Below are 20,615 nucleotides of genomic sequence, written 5' to 3' on the forward strand. Positions count from 1 at the left end.
ATCATCTGCAAACAACAGTACAGGGAGTTTCCAAACACTATCCTCTCTCACCAGGGCCACTCCAACATCCACTACCCTACCTTGTACCTCTTTTATTACCCCATCCATGTACAGATTGAACAACCATGGAGACATGACACATCCTTGTTTCAAACCAACTTTCAAAGAGAAAAATTCACTTAGTTCACTATCCACACGCACTGCAGCCTTCGCACCATCGTACATACTCTTCACAGCATTCAACAACTTCCCATCTACTCCATATATTCTTAACACTTTCCACAATCCTTGTCTATCCACCCTGTCATATGCTTTCTCCAAATCCATGAAAGCCGCATACAACTTCTTTCCCTTCTCTAGAAACTTTTCCACTAAAGATCTAAGAATGAATATCTGATCTACACAACCTCTTCCCTTCCTAAAGCCTCCCTGTTCTTCTCCAACTAATTTCTCTGTTCTTTCTCTAACTCTGTCTATAAGTATCCTACCATACACTTTTCCTATTATACTAAGAAGACAAATGCCCCTATGATTACCACACACTTCTTTTTCCCCTTTTCCTTTGTGCAAGGGAATAATTATACCTGACTTCCAATCCTCCGGGACTCTACCTTCCTCCCAGGCCAATCTGCACATCTTCCACATCCATTCTACTACTATCTCTCCCCCATGCTTCAGCATTTCACCACACACTCCATCAATTCCTGGGGCTTTCCCCGATTTAACTTTCTTCATTGCTTCCACAACTTCTATCCTACTGATTTCTTCCTGTCTTCTCACCTCCCTCCTTCTCCCAGCCATTCCCCAGCCACTTATACTTGCATTACTTCCATCCTCTATGTTCAACAATTCCTTAAAGTGTTCTCTCCATCTGCTCACTTTTTCTCCCTTCTCCACTAATAATCTACCATTTTTATCTTTCACTCCCCTGCTAACTTCACTTCCACCCTGTCTTACTCTTTTCACTTCTCTCCAGAACATTTTCTTACAGTCCCTCCACTTTGCACTCAAATTCCTTCCAAATTCCTCATCCACTCTCCTCTTACTCTCTCTTACTAATCTTTTCACCTCTCTCTTCCTTTCCACATACAACTCTCTCTTCCGCCTCTCAACTTCTTCCACGCCCCTATTTCTCACCCATTCATTGTATGCTTTCTTCTTTTGTGCCACAGCCTGTTTCACCTCTTCAGTCCACCACGCTGTTCCTTGTACCCCCTCCGCCTTCTCTTCCTTCCACACACCACATCACATGCTGCACATATTTCTTCTGTAAATATCTTACACACACCTTCCACGTCTCCCATCTGCTCCAATTCATATTTGCCCAATCGTTCCTCCACTTCTCTCTTATACTCTGCCTTTTTCTCATCCTCTTGTAACCTTTCCACTCTCCTTGCAACTACTCCTTCCTCTCGTCTTTCCCTTCTTCTATTCCTCCATCTCACTTGCATCCTAATTCTGGCCACCACCAAGTAGTGGTCAGAAAGTCCACTCCCCCAACCTCTATACACTCTTGCATCCTTTACACATCTTTGCATCCTTTCATCCACACACACATAATCAATCATTGCCTTCCTTTCATTCAGTTCACCACCCACCCTTCTCATCACTCGCCATGTATACCTGTGGATCATTTTATGCCTGAAGAGGGTATTGGCTATCACCAACCCCCTCCCAGCACAAATGTCCACTAACGCACTCCCATTCTCATCTAGCTCGGCAGGCACACCCCACTCACCAACTATTCCATCCACCTTCACATTCCCAACTTTACCATTCATATCACCAATCAAAAACACTCTCTCATTCCTTCCAAACTTTTCCATGCACATTTCCACATTTGTCCAGAACTCTTCTCTCACTCTTCTAGCACGATCTTGCGTTGGCGCATACACACACACAATCGCCCACATTTGTATTCCAACTTTCAACTTTACCCACACAATCCTTGACCCAACTGATCCATACTGTCTTATGCTCTTCTTCCATCTTTTACTCACAACTATACACACTCCTTCCTTTGCCCTCTCATTCTCATCTACTCCTGCACATATACCCCATCCATACTCCCATTCTCTCACACTTTCTATTTACGTTAAATTTTTTTCCTATAGAGTCTTTTCTCTCACAACTTTAAATCCTTAACACAACACACTTTTTTTCACTGCACAACACTCAAAATTCCCGTGTGGTCTAGTGGAGAAGTTCTTGCTGTTTATTCACTGTCAGAGTCCGAGAGTATCACTGGCAGGCGACCTAGAGGTGCATCGCTGGGTCGCGGTGATGGCGTACCCACTGCAGAGGACTCTGAAGCCAGCCGCAAACTCATGTCGAGCGGTGACTCCACCGTGGCTGATGTGCTGGGCTGTGGCTTGGAGCATGAGGGCCTGTCTTGGGGAGGCAGCGGAGTGGAGCCAGGGCTGGGCACAGCGGGGGTCACGGGCCTGAAAAAACTGTCAATGGTTGATTGACGCAATGACCGACGATTCTGACGATTGATGATGCGCTGCCTGAAAGCATGCACTTCCTCCACGAGTCCCAAGGGCCCCATCTCCCTGTCACAGTCCGGGTGTTCCAGGTAGTCTAGGACGAACTCTAGATGTTCCCGGAGTGCGCTCAGCTTGGGGATGGCTGGAGTAGTGTCCTGCTGAGAGGAGTCCGCATCATCGTCGCCTTCAGCGTCAGAATCTTCAATTTCGTTACTGACAACTGCAACCGAAGACATGATCTCCATATCAGACAACGTCTGATACCCAGGATCGCCCTCGTCGTCATCCAACCACTCACGAACATCGTCCACATCTACATCGTCGCCGTGCGTACGTAGCCATGCATGGAAGTCATCCACGTCAAACCCTAGAAAATCGTACTCCACATCTGTTTCGAGAAGCAGACGAGACAACCATTTTCCAGAGTTTTCACAGGGACTTCCTTCCATGCACTAGCCCAGTTGTACAGCGCAGACTTGATGTTGTAGCGGCGAAGGTTTTCCAAAGTCTGCTTGCCTCATGTGTCCTGTCCCTCCCTGCACTCTTCCTCGTCCTCGAGAACAGCTATCACCTCGTCCAGGAACTTCCGATGGTATAGGCGCTTTGTTGCCACAATCACTCCTTGGTCCATTGGTTGGATGAGAGCAGTCGTATTAGGTGGCAGAAACATGCACCTAATACGGCCATTTTCAGCAACCAAGTCCTTGTCGCACGGGTGGGCAGGTGCATTGTCGAGTAGGAGGGGGGCCTTTACCTGGTCGCGCGGGATTCCCAGTGTCTTCGTCTGGTAATGGATGACCTCCTTGACGAAGTGATGGTGAAACCAGTCTTTGAAGATCACAGCTGTGAACCATGCCTTCAAAGAATGGTACCAGACGACAGGAAGGACATCCATCACCCCACGAAGGCACCGAGGCTGCTTTGTGTGGCCAACAACAACGGGCTTCAGCCGGTGCATGCCGTTAGCACTGGCACAACACAAAGCAGATATCCGTTCCTTGGAGAGCTTGCGGCCAGGTACACGCTTCTCCGTCTCCTCGGCTAGAGTGTTCGTTGGCAGCGAGCGATAGAATAGGCCAGTTTTGTCAGCGTTGTAGACATGACAGAGAGCTAGGCCCTCCCTGTCGATCAAGCCCTTCACCTTGTGCCAAAACTCGTCAACTCCATCCTCGTTAGCGTCCAGTGCTTCGCCATGTGCTTTACGGTTGGTAAGGCCATGCCGCAACTTGAACGCGAAGAGCCAACCCTCGGATGCCTTGAAGTCTAGGGTGTCGTGAAGCCTGGCGAACTTCTCAGCAGCAGCCTCCAGCTCCGTTCCACGTACCATCACACCAGCAGCACGTTGTTGTCGATACCAAATCAACGTGGATCGGTTGATTTCTGCAAACTTCGGGGTAAACATAACCTTCCTTTCCACATTGCGTTTGCTTCTCGACGAGAAGTCAGCCGTGTACTGCATGAATTTGTCTCGGGACCTCTTGATATCGAACAAAGTAGACCGGGCCAGGTTAAACTCACGGAGAATGCAGGAAGAAGACCACCCCGCATCTACTTTCTCCAATATCTCCCTCTTCTTCTCCAGAGTCAACACCACTCTCTTCCTTTTCTCAGGTGGCGGGGCCATCATCACACACACTAAGAGGAGGCCCGAGAGCAGCAGGTAGTGCACCACCACAAAAGCGATCACGTGGGCAGCCATTACAACGAGCGTGCACTCGCGGTGAGAGACAGGTGGAAAGTGGGGAGGATGCAGCGGCGCTCTATCGGACGTCGGAGGAATGACGCGCCAAAACAATGCTCTCCCGCGACGTGCGCGGTAAGTTCAAATTACGGATGGGAAAAAATAGTTTTTTTATTTTTTATTTTTTTGGGTTTTCAGACCATTTTGGGAATGTTGGATCCCAGGACGATTATGTCCGGGTAGTGGGTATGTTCGGTTATTGGGCGTCCGGATATTAGACTGATTACTGATATATATATATATATATATATATATATATATAATGTATATATATAGGCTTTTTTTTTATGTGAGGGAGAAGGAACCAAAGGCAATGAGCCCGCAAAACCGTTCCTTCCAAGAGAAAAACAAAATACAAGAGAGAGCCAAATTCAAGATCCGATCATTTCGAGATGCATGGACACACTGCGTTTGAAAGACTGGAGATCATAGGAAGCAGGAAATACAGACAAAGGAAGACAGTTCCAGAGTTGACCTGTTGCATGAAATGAAGGACTGGGAGTAATGGATAACTCTTGCATTAGAGAGTTGGACAGAAAAGAGATGAGAGTTTGCTGCTAGATGGGTGCTACACGCATATCATAGAGGTGGAGGAATGCATGCAGACAGTTCAGAGGAGCAGTGACCATTGAAGTAGCGATAGAAAAGAGATAAAGATGCAACAGTGCGGTGAAGAGACAGAGGTTGAAGGGAGTCAGTAAGAGGAGGAGAGTTAATGAGGCGAACAGCCTTTGACTCCACCCTATTGAGAAGAGCTGTATGTGGGGAGCCTCCCCACACATGAGAGTTGTACTCCACGCAGGGGCGGATAAAACCCCTGTATAGAGTCAACGATTGTGCAGAGGTAAAGAAGGAATGGAGTCGGCTTAGCACACCCAATCTCTTGGAAGCAGATTTTACAAGAGATGTAATATGATCTTTCCGAGATAAGTCCCTAGTAAATGAAACCCCAAGCATGTTCAAGGGTGATGCAGGATTAAGCTGAATATTACTAAACATTAGTGGGTATACCTGTTGAAGATTTTGTTGGGTTGATAAGGTGTAAAAACTGAGTCTTTGATGCATTAAAAACGACCAGATTATTTTTACCCCAGTCAGAGATACGAGCCAAGTCAGACATTAGGTGTGCCATAGCCTCATCCCTTGTTTATTGACGTAACTGCTGAGATGGAAGTTGCGGGAATCGAATGGAAAGGTGAAGGGTGGAGTCATCAGCGTATGAGTGGATAGGGTTAGATGTACAGCTTAGAAGATCGTTGATGAATAAAAGGAAGACGGTTGGTGATAGGACAGAGCCCTGAGGAACACCACTGTTAATAGATCTAGGAGAAGAACGATGGCCGTCTACAACAGCGGCTATAGAACGACCAGAAAGGAAGCTAGAGATGAAGGCACAGATAGAAGGATACAAACCATAAGAGGGCAGTTTGGAAATTAAAGATTTATGCCAGACTCGATCGAAAGCCTTTGAGATGTCAAGTGCAATGGCAAAGCTTTCACCAAAGTCCCGAAAGGAGGATGACCAGGAGTCTGAAAGGTAGGTGAGAAGATCGCCAATGGAGCGTCCCTGACGGAACCCATACTGACGATCAGAAAAAAGGTTGTGGTAGGAAAGATGTTTTAAAATTTTTCTATTAACCCCTTAACCGCGGGGCGTCACTTTTGTGACGCTTGGGAGCAAGGGATCATACCGCGGGGCGTCGCTTTTGTGATTCTGTGTTATTTTGAATTCACCCGGGCTTCCAAGTGGGGGCTTGTATCATCTATTAGTACTGCCAATGTCCAACACTAGTCAGCACTCCTAATCTCATCTGTACTCCCATCCATTGTTGACAATTTAGCCATTTCTCCCCATTCTTGACTCCCCTCCCTACCCCCCCCTCCATTACCCTATCCTCTCGCCTGCCCGGCCGTGCTACGCTAAGTAAATCTTCCCTGGAATTTTTCACTGATTTCATCCATTGAAATAAGCCCTATGTCCTATTCTTATACCAAATAATATATACAAGAAAGAAATAAGGTAAGTGAGAGTGCCAAACACCTGGAATTGGCTAATTATCACCTGACAACACCTCACGTGCACTCGTTCGCTAATTTTCGCTGTTTTTCTCCCCTTGAAATATGCCCTATAATCTATTTTCGTAATAAATATACATGTAAGGAGGGAAGGAAGAAGCCTAAGTGATATTTACTTTCACCTGGAACTACCTAATTTATAATGTATTGTCTTGATTTCCTGCCAATCATATCAGTGCTAAACAAAGATGTTTCAAGATCTAACATTGGTAGCTCTGAATATATATCTCCCAAGTAGGCCTCTAATCTATTTTCGAAATAAATATACATGTAAGGAGGGAAGGGAGAAGCCTAAGTGATATTTACATTCACCTGGAACTTCCAAATTTATAATGTATTGTCTAGATTTCCTGCCAATCATATCAGTGCTAGACTTAGCTGTTTCAAGAAGTAATATTGGTAACTCTGAATAACCCCTTAGCAGGCCTCCAGCTGGCCCTCCGTTATCAGGTTACTCTCAACTTCCGAAGCGAGAGTACGTATGTTTCTTCTTGCTGACTTCAAGGCCTTTTTCACCCCCATGCAAATGGCCCTGTGACCTTTACCCCCTACTAAACCTCGTGTGGAAAGAGGTAAAGGGCTGACAATTGATAAAAGAGTGACTACGATCTTTCTATTGAGTAAAACAGTGCAAGTGGAATTGTAAATAATGTGTAAACAGCAAGTGAAAGTAATGAATGTAAATATACGTGAACAATGGAAAATAGTTTTATAAGTTATTTCAAGTGACAGTGCACAACACAGTGTAAATAAAATAGAAATGTAAATAACGTAAATAAAATAGAGAACGTAAATAGAAATGTAAATGAGTAGTATTATAAGAATACGAGTATATACCCTAGGAGTAATGAAAGTGAAAGTTTCACTCTAGCATGTCTGAATGCTATGAGTTATGAGAGTGAAGATGAAAGTGACATTCACTCTCAATGCCAGTATACAGGACGAGAAAGTGAATGCTACGTATTTTACTGAAAGAAATTGAATCCCTACAGTGACAATAAACTAATACTACTGAAGGAAACTTATGAATAAAGACTGTAGATATATATAAGTGTTATATAGTAATAGAAATATAAAGTGTGAGGGGTTTTATGAATAATAAATGACAGACTACTAAGAGCGAACTAGTGCCAGTGCGACGATCAGACGCGCTCGTAATTTCCATTGCTTTCACAGTGTTTTTTTTTTTTAGTATGGATCCCAAACTACTTGAAAATTGTAGAATAGTGTTTATAGTGTTTGTATCTGGCTGTGGTAATCATATTACGGGTTGTCGGGAAGTGTAAAGTGGAGACTTTGTTACCCTACTTCAGAGGTCTCCACAAGTCCTACGGTAACTGACGAAGGCTCAACAATCATTCCATGAGAAAGCTGAAGGTATGTGCCATAAGCATATGTAATTTTATTATTCTAGGACTAATAACTGATTTTTGGCAAATATTTTTTGAGAGTCTGTCGGAGCCCAAATAACCCCGCGGCACACGCAAGTCATTGGTAAACAAGCCCGCGGTGTAGGGGTTAAGAATATACCCGAAAACTTTTGAGATACAGATGTTAAAGCAGTTGGACGATAGTTAGAGGGTTGGAAATGGTCACCTTTCTTTGGGACAAGCTGAATGAGAGCAAACTTCCAGCTAGAAGGAAAGGTACAAGTTGATAGACAAAGACGAAAGAGTTTGCCTGGGCAGGGTGTAAGCACAGAAGCATAGTTCTTGAGAACAACAGGAGGGACTCCATCAGGCCCATATGCCTTATTAGTATTGAGGCCTGTGATGGCAGAAAATACATCAGCTGAAGAAATTTTAACGTCAGCCTTGAGGAAGTCAGAGGGGGGGAAGTGATGGAGGAACAGCACCGGAATCGTCTAAGCTGGAATTGGAGGAGAAAGTCTGAGCAAACAGATCTGCTTTATCAGTAGAAGAAATAGGTACAGAGCCATCAGAGTAGAAAAGAGGAGGGAAGGATGATGAGGTAAAGTTGTTAGAAAGGTTTTTGGCAAGGTGCCAGAAGGAGCGGGAAGAATTCGAGTTAGAGTTGAGAACACTTAGTACGGATGAAATTATTTTTAGCAGAGCGAAGAACAGACTTAGCACGATTCCGGGCAGAAACGTATAAAAGATGTGATTCAGGGGTGGGTTGGCTTCAGTACCTTTTATAGGGCCTCTCCTTGTTGCGGATAGCATTAGACCAAGTGTGATTAAACCAAGGCTTTCATGCATTAGTCAGAGGATATGAGAAAGGAATGTATGCTTCCATGCCCAAGAGATTAACCTCCTTAATGCACGAGGCACACCCAGATGGCTCCCGGCCATGGAAGCAATAATCATTCCAAGGAAAATCAAAGAAGTACTGCCTGAGGGCCTCCCAATCCGCAGCTCCAAAGTGCCACAGACGACATTTCTTTGGAGGGTCCGCAGGCCGTACCGGAATGATAGGACAGGTTAAGGTGATAAGGTTGTGATCGGAGGAGCCCGACGGAGAGAAAAGATTAACAGCGTAAGCAGAAGGATTAATTGTAAGGAAGAGGTCAAGTATGTTGGAACTCTCTCCAAGGCGGTCAGGGATACAGGTAGGGTGCTGTACAAGCTGCTTTAGGTCATTAAGGATAGAAATGGTGTAGGCTTGTTCACCAGGTGGATCAATAAAAGAAGAGGAGAGCCAAAAGGGTGATGAACACTGAAATCTCCTAGAATGGAGATTTCAGAGAAATGGATAGAATGTGTTGCATTGTAGAAGTAAGATAGTCAAAGAATTTTTGATAGTCAGTAGAATGAGGAGATAAGTAAACAGCACAGATATAATTAGTCAGAGAATAACAGGAAAGCTGAAGCCAGAGTGTAGAGAATTCAGAAGAATCGAGATCAGAAACACGAGAGTAAGGTAAGTTGTTGCGTATGTATACACAACATCCACCTTTGGCTTTGAAATGAGTATAGAGAAAGTAGGAGGATACAGAAAAGGGTCTGCTGTCAGTGTCTTCAGACAGCTGAGTCTCAGTTAGAAAAAGAAGGTAAGGTTTAGAGAAGGAGAGGTGGTGCTCAACAGAGCGAAAGTCAGAGGAAAGGCCACGAATGTTGCAGAAATGATGAAGAAGAGAGTCAGATAGTGGTTCCAGGCATCTTGAGTCGTCACCAGGAGAGGGGCAGAAGGTGGGGGCATTACTTACAAGCCTAATTTAACCGTACCGTACCGTATTGCTCTACGTGCCCTGAAGGCAAGACAGCAGCGAAGGATGGCCCAAATCCTGGGTTACCCCGAGGCCAGTGCAGAGCAGGAGACCACACAACAGAACAGCCAGCACCACCAGTGACGGAGAGTGGAGACTTGTCAATGATGGAGATCAGCCGGGTACTGTGTGTCCTATATAAATTCAAGGAAGAATTCAAGGACATCGAACATTGTCAGTTGCGAGTGGAGGAAGTGATGACTTCACTGGACAGAACCTTCCGCTACTACAGAGATAGGCACAACCAGGAGGTTAACAGAAGGAAGCAAACCCTCATCACCCATTATCTGTGGCCTCAAGAAAGTGAGGAATCACTCCCTTCAACATCAAAAGAGCCATTTCCTGGGGAGGATCAAGAGGATGATGCAATGTTTGAGGTGTCAGAAATAGACTTTGAAGGGTTTATGAACGAAGTGAGTGCATTAGCTAGTGAAAGTGTCAAAAGTGCTGGTGACAAGAGTGGTGAGGAAGATGGTGTGGTGGGTGGTGCAGGAGGTGCATGCTAGGTGCCTTACCCTGCCTCGGATCCCCTTCTTACGTCCGTCAAGCCTGTTGTCCTCTTGGGTTAAGGTGAACAGCCATATTTTTGTTGATTTAGTAAAGCCATAATCTTATTGGTTTACTTTATCTTAGATAATGTGTCGTAGTTAGTTTCCCTGTACAGTACAATACTTAGGTTTGAAAGGAGTCTCAAGGGTTACCGATGAAGTGGGGTGCCACCCATATGTAATTTTTCCCATAAGTTTATGTATTCACAGTATGTACCTCCTCTGCCGCCAATAAACTCGCATACTGTGCGTGCCTACTGTGTATGGGCAGGAGATTTCCTCTAATACTGTACATACTGTGTCGAAAGTGATTGCAAGTTCTTCAATGTACAGTAAAAGTCCAATTCTTCGGCATCCAATTCCCCGGCAAATCTGATATTTCGGCAGTTTTGAGAAATAGTCCCATTTACGAAAATCTCTGATCATTCGGCAGATTTTCCGATTTTTTTCGTCAGTCTTGAAATTCTCCATGAGTCCTTAGAGCCTGTTGCAGGACCTTCTTCTGCTGGGGACTTCTTCCAGCAGTAGCAGAGTCCAATCAACCCCTTCTATTGTACATATGTAAATAGAGAACCTACTATAAGTTTAGGTAAGTGCATGTGAACTTGTAGGCCTACTGTACCATTACATTTATATACAGTATGTTCACTAATTTCTTTATTTTTCATATTCATGTATAGTACTGTATTCATTACAGTATTGTACAGTATCAAACAGTATACAGTACTCTCTCCAAGCACATTTGTAATGATATGAGTAGTGATGATAGTGTTCACCGAAACATATAAGGTATTGAGTGGGTAGGGTTTTTGATAATTCGGCAATTTTGATTTTTCGGCACTTGCCTGGTCCCATAGATGCCGAAAAATCGGACTTCTACTGTATACGGTAATCCCTCAGTTATCCAATGTAATAGAGCCATCTGTATGTCTGGATATGGAGCAATACCCTACCAACTTATTCCCTACATGTATGTACAGTACCCATCCTAATTGTGACAGTGTTCTTTAGTCTTTCAGTTTTCAAGACATGAAAACACACACGGGAATATCTAATATAATGCAAACCACTAAGAAAACAGTGCATTAACAACAGAAGTCCACTAATACCCTACCCCTATATAGAGTACCCCTCTTAACTGTGGCAGTGTTTTTCAGTCTTTCGGTTATTTAGGCATCAAAAGACACATGGGAATATCCAGTATAATGCTAGACACTAAGAAAACTGTGCACAAACAATGAAAATCCACAAATAAGTAAGTGAAGAAGTCAAAGGTTGCAGAATGAATTTTTGATAAAGTACAGTACTGTACTTACCACTCAGTGATCGTAACCTGCTAGCCTCTAGTTGGTGTACAGTAACCTTGTGTGGTCTAGTGGCTAATGTAATCACTAGTGGTGGCTGTATCAGTACCAAAATATTGATACTTCTGATACTAAATGTTTATAAGCAAGTATTGATACTGATGGCTAGATATCAAATACTATCTATCTATTGCCACATGCCTTAATCCCTCTTACGGGGTGAGCACAAGAAAATTGCCTCCACGTCACCCTGTCCCCCGCCATTTCACTTCCTTGCTCCCAGTTCACACACCCCTCTCTCATATGCCTTTCCATTCCATCTCTCCATCTCTCTCTCCCACTCCACCTCACTCACACTCTGTTCGTCAGTCTCTCACTCTCCATCCTCTCGACATGGCCAAACCACCTCAGTGTGTTTCTCCTAACACTTTCTGTCACATCCACATCCACACCACAGTGCCCCTTCACATCCTCATTTGTCAGTCTGTCTCTTCATGTGACTCCACACGCTCCTCTCAGATAACTCATTTCCACTGCTCTCACTCTTGACGTGTTTCCCTCCAACAACGTCCAAGCTTCACTTCCATATGTTAGAGTTGGTATCACAATACTGTCATGTAACAACTTTTTCTCTTCCATGCTCACCTCCCTGTTTCATATCACTGCCTTCAAGGAACCAGCAACCTTTCTTCCTTGTTGTACCCTTTCAAGTACTTTACCCTCTAAACTTCCATCCTTACTCACCACACTATCCAAGTACTTAAAGGTACTCACATTTTCCATTTCCTCATCATCAAACCTCACTGTACATTCACTTACTTCACCTTTCTTGAAGACCATTACTTTACTCTTCCCTACATTCACCCTTAGATTCTGTTTCTTACACTCCCAAACTCATCCACCAAGCCTTGCAGCTCCCCTTCGGATTCACTCAACAACACAGTATCATCTGCAAACAACAGTACAGGGAGTTTCCAAACACTGCTTTCTCTCATTAGGGCCACTCCAACATCCACTACCCTACCTTGTACCTCTTTTATTATCCCATCCATGTACAGATTGAACAACCATGGAGACATGACACATCCCTGTTTCAACCCAACCTTCAAAGAGAAAAATCCACACGCACTGCAGCCTTAGCATCATCGTACATACTCTTCACAGCATTCAACAACTTCCCATCTACTCCATATATTCTTAATACTTTCCACAATCCTTGTCTATCCACCCTGTCATATGCTTTCTCCAAATCCATGAAAGCCATATACAACTTCTTTCCCTTCTCTAGTGACTTTTCCACTAAAGATCAAAGAATGAATATTTGATCTACACAACCTCTTCCCTTCCTAAACCCTCCCTGTTCTTCTCCGACTAATTCCTCTGTTCTTTCTCTAACTCTGTCAATAAGTATCCTACCATACACTTTTCCTATTATACTAAGAAGACAGATGCCCCTATGATTACCACACACTTCTTTTTCCCCTTTTCCTTTGTACAAGGGAATAATTATACCTGACTTCCAATCCTCCCAGGCCAATCTGCACATTTTCCACATCCATTCTACTACTATCTCTCCCTCATACTTCAGCATTTCACCACACACTCCATCAATTCCTGGGGCTTTCCCCAATTTAACTTTCCTTATTGCTTCCACAACTTGTATCCTACTGATTTCTTCCTGTCTTCTCACCTCCCTCCTTCTCCCAGCCATTCCCCAGCCACTTATACACGCATTACTTCCATCCTCTATGTTCAACAATTCCTTAAAGTGTTCTCTCCATCTGCTCACTTTTCTCCCTTCTCCACTAGCAATCACTGCTGACAGATTCCAGTATAAGAAGAATAAGGCCAGTGGGTTCAAGGTGTCTGATACAGCAAAGTTTAATATAATATTAGTTCAGAGGGACAGAAGTGTTAGCTATATATTGGGAGATGTTACCAGTAGGCATTCTTGTCTCTTGCTATGTACCATGAAGTACTGTATGTTAGTACATCATTATGCATTGTGTAGTAACTGTTACTTTACATTTTAATTGAGAAATCTTCAGAAAATCAACCACCATATACCTTTACATTTCCTACAGGTTGCATCAAGAGATGGAGGATTTTTATAATTGGATGTGTCCAAGTGAAGAGGAGCACCAAATGAGGCAGCGGGTGGTGGACCGTATTGAACGGGTCATTGTTGATTTGTGGCCTCAAGCACGTGTGGAGATCTTTGGCAGCTTCCGAACAGGGCTTTACCTCCCAACCAGGTCAGCTAGAGAAAGATTAGTGCATTAAAAATAATGACCAACATTTTAATACAGCACTCGCAGGTCAACTGTTGTTGTTCTAGTCAGTTTTCATTATTCACAAGCTTGTGCAACTGGGTTACTCCCATACATTGTATGTGTGATATTGTTTCTGCTAGTGAGCTCTGTGTGGGAATACATAATTACCTCTGCCAAGGAGGTTATATTTTCACCCTGTCCATTTGTTTGTTTGTTGGTTGGCTTGTGAGCAAGATTACACAAAAACTATCTATCTATCTATAGCCCAACGCCCTAATCCCGCAAAGGATGGCAGCAGACAAAACGCCTCCAAGTCGCTCTGTCACCCACCATTTGACTACCCTCCCCCCAACTCACCCCCCCCTCCCTCATATACCTCTCAACTCCATCCCTCCACCTCATCCTCGGTCTTCCCCTCCCTCTCCCTCCCTCCACCTCACCTACATACACCCTCTTAGTCAGTCTTTCATTCTCCATTCTCTCCACATGTCCAAACCACCTCAGTGTATTTCTCCTAATCTTCTCAACCACATCCACATCCACCCCACAACGTTCCTTCTTCATTCGTCAACCTGTCCCTCCATGTCACTCCACATCCTCCTCTCAGGTAACTCATTTCCACTGCTCTCACTCTTGACTTGTTCCCCTCTTGCAAGGTCCACGCCTCGCTTCCATACGTCAGGGTAGGGATCACAATACTATCATGCAGTGACTTCTTAACTTCCATACTCACCTCCCTATTTCTCATCACTGCTTTCAGTGAACCAACAACCTTCCCTCCCTGCTGTACCCTTTCACTCACTTCATCCCCAAAGTTCCATCCCTGCTCATCACACTACCCAAGTACTTGAATGCACTCACACTCTCCATATCCTCACCATCCAACCTCACTGTACATTCTGTGACTTCATTCCTCTCAAACACCATAACTTTACTTTTGTTTACATTAACTTTCAGCTTCCTTCTCCTACACACTGTCCCAAATTCATTCACCAAACCTTGCAACTCCCATTCATCTTCACTCAACAATACTGTATCATCAGCAAACAGCAACACCAGAATCTTCCAAATCTCACCCTCATTCATTACAGCCACCCCCACATCCACTGCCATACCCTTCACCTCCTTTACAACCGCATCCATGTATATATTAAACAGCCATGGAGACATCACACAACCCTGTTTCAGTCCCACATTGAGATAAAAAAATTCACTCAGCTCACCATCCAGTTGCACCGTAGCCCTAGCTCCTTCGTACATACTCTTCACAGCATTCAACAATTTCCCATCCACTCCATATACTCTCAATACCTTCCACATACCTTGCCTATCTATTCTGTCATAAGCTTTCTCCAAGTCCATAATGGCAGCATACACTTTCTTTCCCTTCTCTAGATACTTCTCCACTAAACATTTTAGAACAGATATCTGATCTACACACCCTTTTCCCTTCCTAAATCCCCCTTGTTCTTCTCCAGCTAGCTCCTATGTCATATGCCTAACCCTATCAATGAGTATTCTACCATATATTTTACCAGTCACACTAAGAAGGCAAATACCCCTATGGTTACCACATACTTCTCTCTCCCCTTTTCCTTTATATAAAGGAACAGTTATACCTGATTTCCAGTCCTCTGGAACCCTTCCCTCTTCCCACGCCAATCTACACAACTTCCATATCCATTCCACAACAATCTCACCTCCATACCTCAGCATTTCACCACACACTCCATCAATTCCTGGGGCCTTCCCCAACTTGATTTTCTTCATTGCTTCCACTCCTTTCGTCCTGATCTCTTCCTCCCTCCTCTCACCTCTCCTCCTCCCAGCCATTCCCCAACCACTTATACTCGCACTGCTGTCACTCTCTACATTCAACAAATCCTCAAAGTGCTCCTTCCATCTCCTCAATTTCTCTCTCTTCTCCACCAACAATCTATTATTCCTATCTTTCACTCCCCTTCTATTTCCCCTTTCACACTGCGTAACTTTCTTTACCTCCTTCCAAAACAATTTCTTACTCTCCCTCCATTTCACACTCAGATTCCTCCCAAACTCTTCATCCACTTTTTTCTTACTCTCCTTCACCAGTCTCTTCACCTCCCTTCTCCTAGTCACATATACCTTTCTCTTCTCTCTCTCATCTTCTCGCCTACCTCTACTCGCTAACCATTCACTATATGCCTTCTTCTTTTGTTCCACAGCTTGTTTCACCTCATCATTCCACCATGCTGTCCCTTGCACACGCTTTCATCTCCTCCTCACTCCACAAACCACCTCACACTCTGCGCCTATTTATTCCGTAAATATCTTACATACGTCTTCCACCCCATCCATCTGCTCTAACTCATACCTTCCCAATCTTTCTTCCACTATGCCCTTATACTCTGCCATTTTCTCACTATCTTGCAAATTCTCCACTCTTCTCCTAGGAGCTGTTTACTCCTGGAAACAGGACATGAAACTTGGTAGAAGAATGGGCCTTGGCCCAGTATAGACTCCATTAAATTTTGCTGCAGATCCAGGTAAAGGTGTGGATCCAGGATTTTTTTTCCACTTTAACATTCCGAGACAAGGCGTTTTTTAACATTTTTGTAAAATTTTCAATGAATATTGCATGGGTGTTGATGGCGGAGGTATGCGCTCTGCTGAGTGCCATTCTAGTTATGTATGTTTTCCATAGTCTGGCTAAATGTTCAAAGTGCTTGGAGGAGGTGTGGCAGAGTGGTCATAGTAAGAAGCTGGTAGTCCTGATACCACAGGTTTGAATCCTGGTGGTCTAGGGCTTTTTAAATATAAGTGGGGATATAATAATGATAATAATAATAATAAGAAGAAGAAGAATTATAATAATAATAATAATGATAATTTTTAAGAAAGTGTGAAACTTCTCGGAAGGTGTAGAAATAATCATTGTGGGGAAGGAAAAAAAAGTGAGACAGTTTAACGGATGAAAACTGAAGAATGCTTTTTGTTGTGGACTGCTTGTAGAGAAAGCCTGAGTGGGTGAAATTGTACTTTAATACTGAAATAGTAATGACAGAGGAGAGTGCTATAAATGTGGAACAGCTGTGCTGTGTGTTGTAAAAGTACAGTATATGAAATATTATAAGAAGGGGAAGGTAGACATCAGAATATATGCTGAGCAGTGAACACAGTGGTTTCATGAGTGGTTTGGAGTTTTTCTGTTTGGTTTTTGCTGTTCAGCAGATAGTGGTAAAAGACATGATGTCCAAGAAAAATATGGATATGAAAAAAGTGTCTGGGATATACAGAGTTTGGGTGGAAAGTTGTTGAATGCTCTCAATATTTTTTGGGTTGGTAGTGAAAAATGTGTTTGATAAAAGTACTATGTTTTAGTTAGTGGTTCAGAGTCATTTTTGGAGTGATAGAGGTGTGTGTGTGTGTGTGTGTGTGTGTGTGTGTGTGTGTGTGTGTGTGTGTGTGTGTGTGTTTAATGTTTGCAGCTTCAGTTGTTAGTGACAATTTCTGCAGATCTCAGATTTGGCCTTTATGGTACTGGACAGCCTTCCAGAACATCCATGAAACATCTGGAAAGGATATGAAGTGCATACATTCAGTGGGGTTTCTATACGATGCTTTGTTCCCCCTGGCATGCAACCTTCTTGTTTTCCTGCTCCATTTGTCTCATTCACACTTACATGCCGTAGGAAAATAACTATCGTATCTCTTGTATGATAAGACACATTTTTTTCCCAGAAAAATGGACTAAAATATCAACCTGCATCTTAGCACTTGAAGATTTGGTTGTAGAAAGGAGCTTGCCAACCCTCACAAACCCCAGTTATGAGATACAAGCACTCAAGAACCTGTCATGAGTGTCTAGCATTTCTGAATCCTAGTCACGAGATAAAAGCATTCATGAACCCCAGTCACGAGATACGAGCATTCATGAATCCCAGTCACGAGATTCAAAGCACTCATTACAGTCATTGAAGCAGACGACATTGCCAGTCTTGTCTTCACAGTCACTCAGCAGATGACACCCCTTCACAAATGACCAGAATGGCATGAAAGCAGAGGAGACAGGCATACATTGTTCATTTCAAGTTACAGGTACAGGCAGGTCCCGTTATACAACCACTCAATATACGAGAAACTGATGATACAACCTGGGTAAATTTGGGACTATTTTTGTTATATGATTTTGAAAATCCAATAATATGACATTCAGTCTGGGGCAAGGTGGAAGGGTTCTGACTCAGTCATCCCAGCAAACGCAGTCACCACCGTTTTCTCTCAACCTCAGATAGAAATAGTGGGACTGCTCAGCTGCAGTGTTGCCAGACGCGCTATAATTATCGTAAAATGCGATATTTTGGCACACTTTGCAATATGCGATAACGTGATCTATCTATCTATCTATTGCCAGACGCCCCAATCCCGTATGGGGTGGCCACAAACAAATCACTTCCACGTCACCCTGTCCCCTGCCATTTCACTGCCATGCTCCCAGCTCACACCCCCCTCTCTCATATACCTCTCCATTCCATCCCTCCATCTCATCCTCGGCCTCCCCTTCCCTCTCCCTCCCTCCACCTCACTCACATACACTCTCCTCGCCAGTCTCTCACCGTCCATCCTCTCCACATGGCCAGACTACCTCAGTGTGTTCCTCCTAACGCTTCTTATCACATCCACATCCACACAACAACGCTCCTTTATATCCTCATTTGTCAGCCTCTGTCTCCATATGACTCCACAGGCTCCTCTTAAATAACTCATTTCCACTGCTTTCACTCTTGACTTGTGTCCTTCCAACAATGTCCAAGGTTCACTTCCATATGTTAGAGTTGGTATCACAATACTGTCATGCAGTAACTTTTTCACTTCCCTGCTCACTTCCCTGTTTCTTATCACTGTTTTCCATGTGATAACTTTCATAATTTCATAAGCGGAAAAATAAATTGGGGATTGCAAAATTAACAAGCCTACTGTAAGACTAGTACAACAGTAGGATTTCATAACTCTTACGATAACAAGTATTATAATCTGATAGGTACTTAACAGGTAAACAAATTCAATAATGTTAATTAATCACTCCACGTATATTAATTCCACAGTAATTGCCGATGTATGTGAAGAAATGCCTTTGTTTATGAGTGCGATGATTTTGATCAAAAAGCAATAATTTTAATGTGCCGGGTACGATAATATGGGTTTGGGAATCTGGCTTGGCTGCTTAGCTGGCGACTGCCAGCTTCCCACCTCCAACACAATATTACCACCTAGAGATGAGTGTTATGCATGTTTTATATGTTTACTTAATGTGCAGTCATGTTATTTGCATACTGTTTGCTCTTTCAGGTCACTTTCTTTACAGTTCAGTAATAGAGATACAGTGGAATTTCGAATTTCGACTGGCATAGGTGCTTAAAAATCATTGGGAAATTCAAATAATTGAAATTTAAACTGAACTTCTTATGGGAAAAATTAGTTTGGGTCCAGGGCCTCCAAACCTACCTATGTAAAAATCATGATTTTTTGCCCACACCCCCTGTAAACTTTGTGAACTATAATTGTGGTTAAGTAACTGTAGTTCTGCATTGTATTGCCATACTGTCAGCCAGTGTATATTGCCTTGTCAGCAAGTGTACAGTATACTTGGTGTATTTCTGCCCTTTCCTGTATTGCCATTTCTCCATTGGCTGCATCCATGTTTTGACGGGGAATTATCTGAGGGTGAATTGACTTCATGGTGAATTGTCTCTGAGCCATATCGTCATATGCTTCACATATGAATAAATGATGTTGATTTTTATTCTCTTCTTGACACATGTCACATATTAAGTTAGGCTCATACTGTTTCTTATAATTTTCCTTCACTTCCAGCATTTTGGTTTCCATCAAAAATATCATCTTTACTTGTTTTGGTTGGAGTCTGGCCCTGAGAGCGTAAAAAAATGCGATATTGCATTGAAAAGTGAGGCATGTGGATTACTCCAAAATGCATCAAAATTTGAATCGTCGAATTCTAAACTGTCAAAATTCGACATTCCGCTGTATGTTTGGTGCATTTGGTATCGTATATTTTAGCTTGGAAAACTTGCCTTTGATGAGGTCCTTGAACCCAACCAATATTTTATCATTAGTTACGTGTTTCGTTATACGAGAATTTGATATACGACTATGCCAAATGGAACCTAACTGCTCGCATCTTGAGGACCTCCCTGTAATAGAATATGCTAAACAACATGGCAACAGGGCAGCTAAGAGGCATTATGGATCACAAACCATGGAAAAAATTATCTGAGAATGGAGGAAGCAGGAGGAGAAATTAAAGAGAACTAGGATGGTCTTGTGTAATAAAGCAGTACAGTAAAATCTCGATGTAATGGACTTTAGTAGACCGGAATTCACTTTTATTGGAATCGAGGAGCTACCGGACTAAATTCCTACATGTCGGAAAAAGTCCGATAAAGCCAGAAGCACTCCAGACTGCTTCACGACATCAGCTATGTTCACCACAATAAGGTAATTTTTAGACATGTTTACAAGTGTACAGTACACTATTATTATATGTATTTTATACCATTTGATTATTGTAGGGAAGGTAGAATACAGTACAGTACTGCAATGGTAGTGAAAACAGTTTAAAAACCATTGGTGCAGTCTGGACTAATATCTGATATATCAGAAAAATCTGGGATAGCAGGAGGAAGTCCAGATATCTCTTTTATCAGAATTTTCCTTTTTTTTTGGAATGGCTTGGACACCAATTAGTCCATTTTAATGAGGTCTTACTGTATTACGATGATAATTTCATTGGCTAAATTGAGTGAATTCTGTTTGGGGTTCGGTTTGTATAGGTTCGTTTGAATTGCTGAGCATAAAACCATCAGCTGATGGGAGCTGGATGTAAACACACCATCATCAGTGCATTTACATGCCTTGTAAGGGCAGCTACAAGTTGTTGCTGATGTGATTAGGTATAAAA

General features: G+C 43.1%; 1 protein-coding gene across 2 annotated transcripts in view; it reads left to right on the forward strand.

The window, feature by feature from the left end:
• LOC145406638 (terminal nucleotidyltransferase 4B-like) overlaps positions 1–20,615 on the forward strand; it is a 170,307-nt gene that overhangs the window by 14,886 nt on the left and 134,806 nt on the right. For both annotated transcript variants that reach the window (XM_080277715.1, XM_080277716.1), the window contains exon 2: positions 13,469–13,639. In XM_080277715.1, the coding sequence (XP_080133841.1) occupies positions 13,469–13,639 (171 nt within the window). The remainder of the gene's footprint in view (positions 1–13,468; positions 13,640–20,615) is intronic.

The sequence above is a fragment of the Coenobita brevimanus genome, chromosome 71, assembly GCF_032717465.1.
Source record: "Coenobita brevimanus isolate Jiangsu-jjx chromosome 71, ASM3271746v2, whole genome shotgun sequence".
In the NCBI taxonomy this organism is placed as follows: Eukaryota; Metazoa; Arthropoda; class Malacostraca; order Decapoda; family Coenobitidae; genus Coenobita; species Coenobita brevimanus.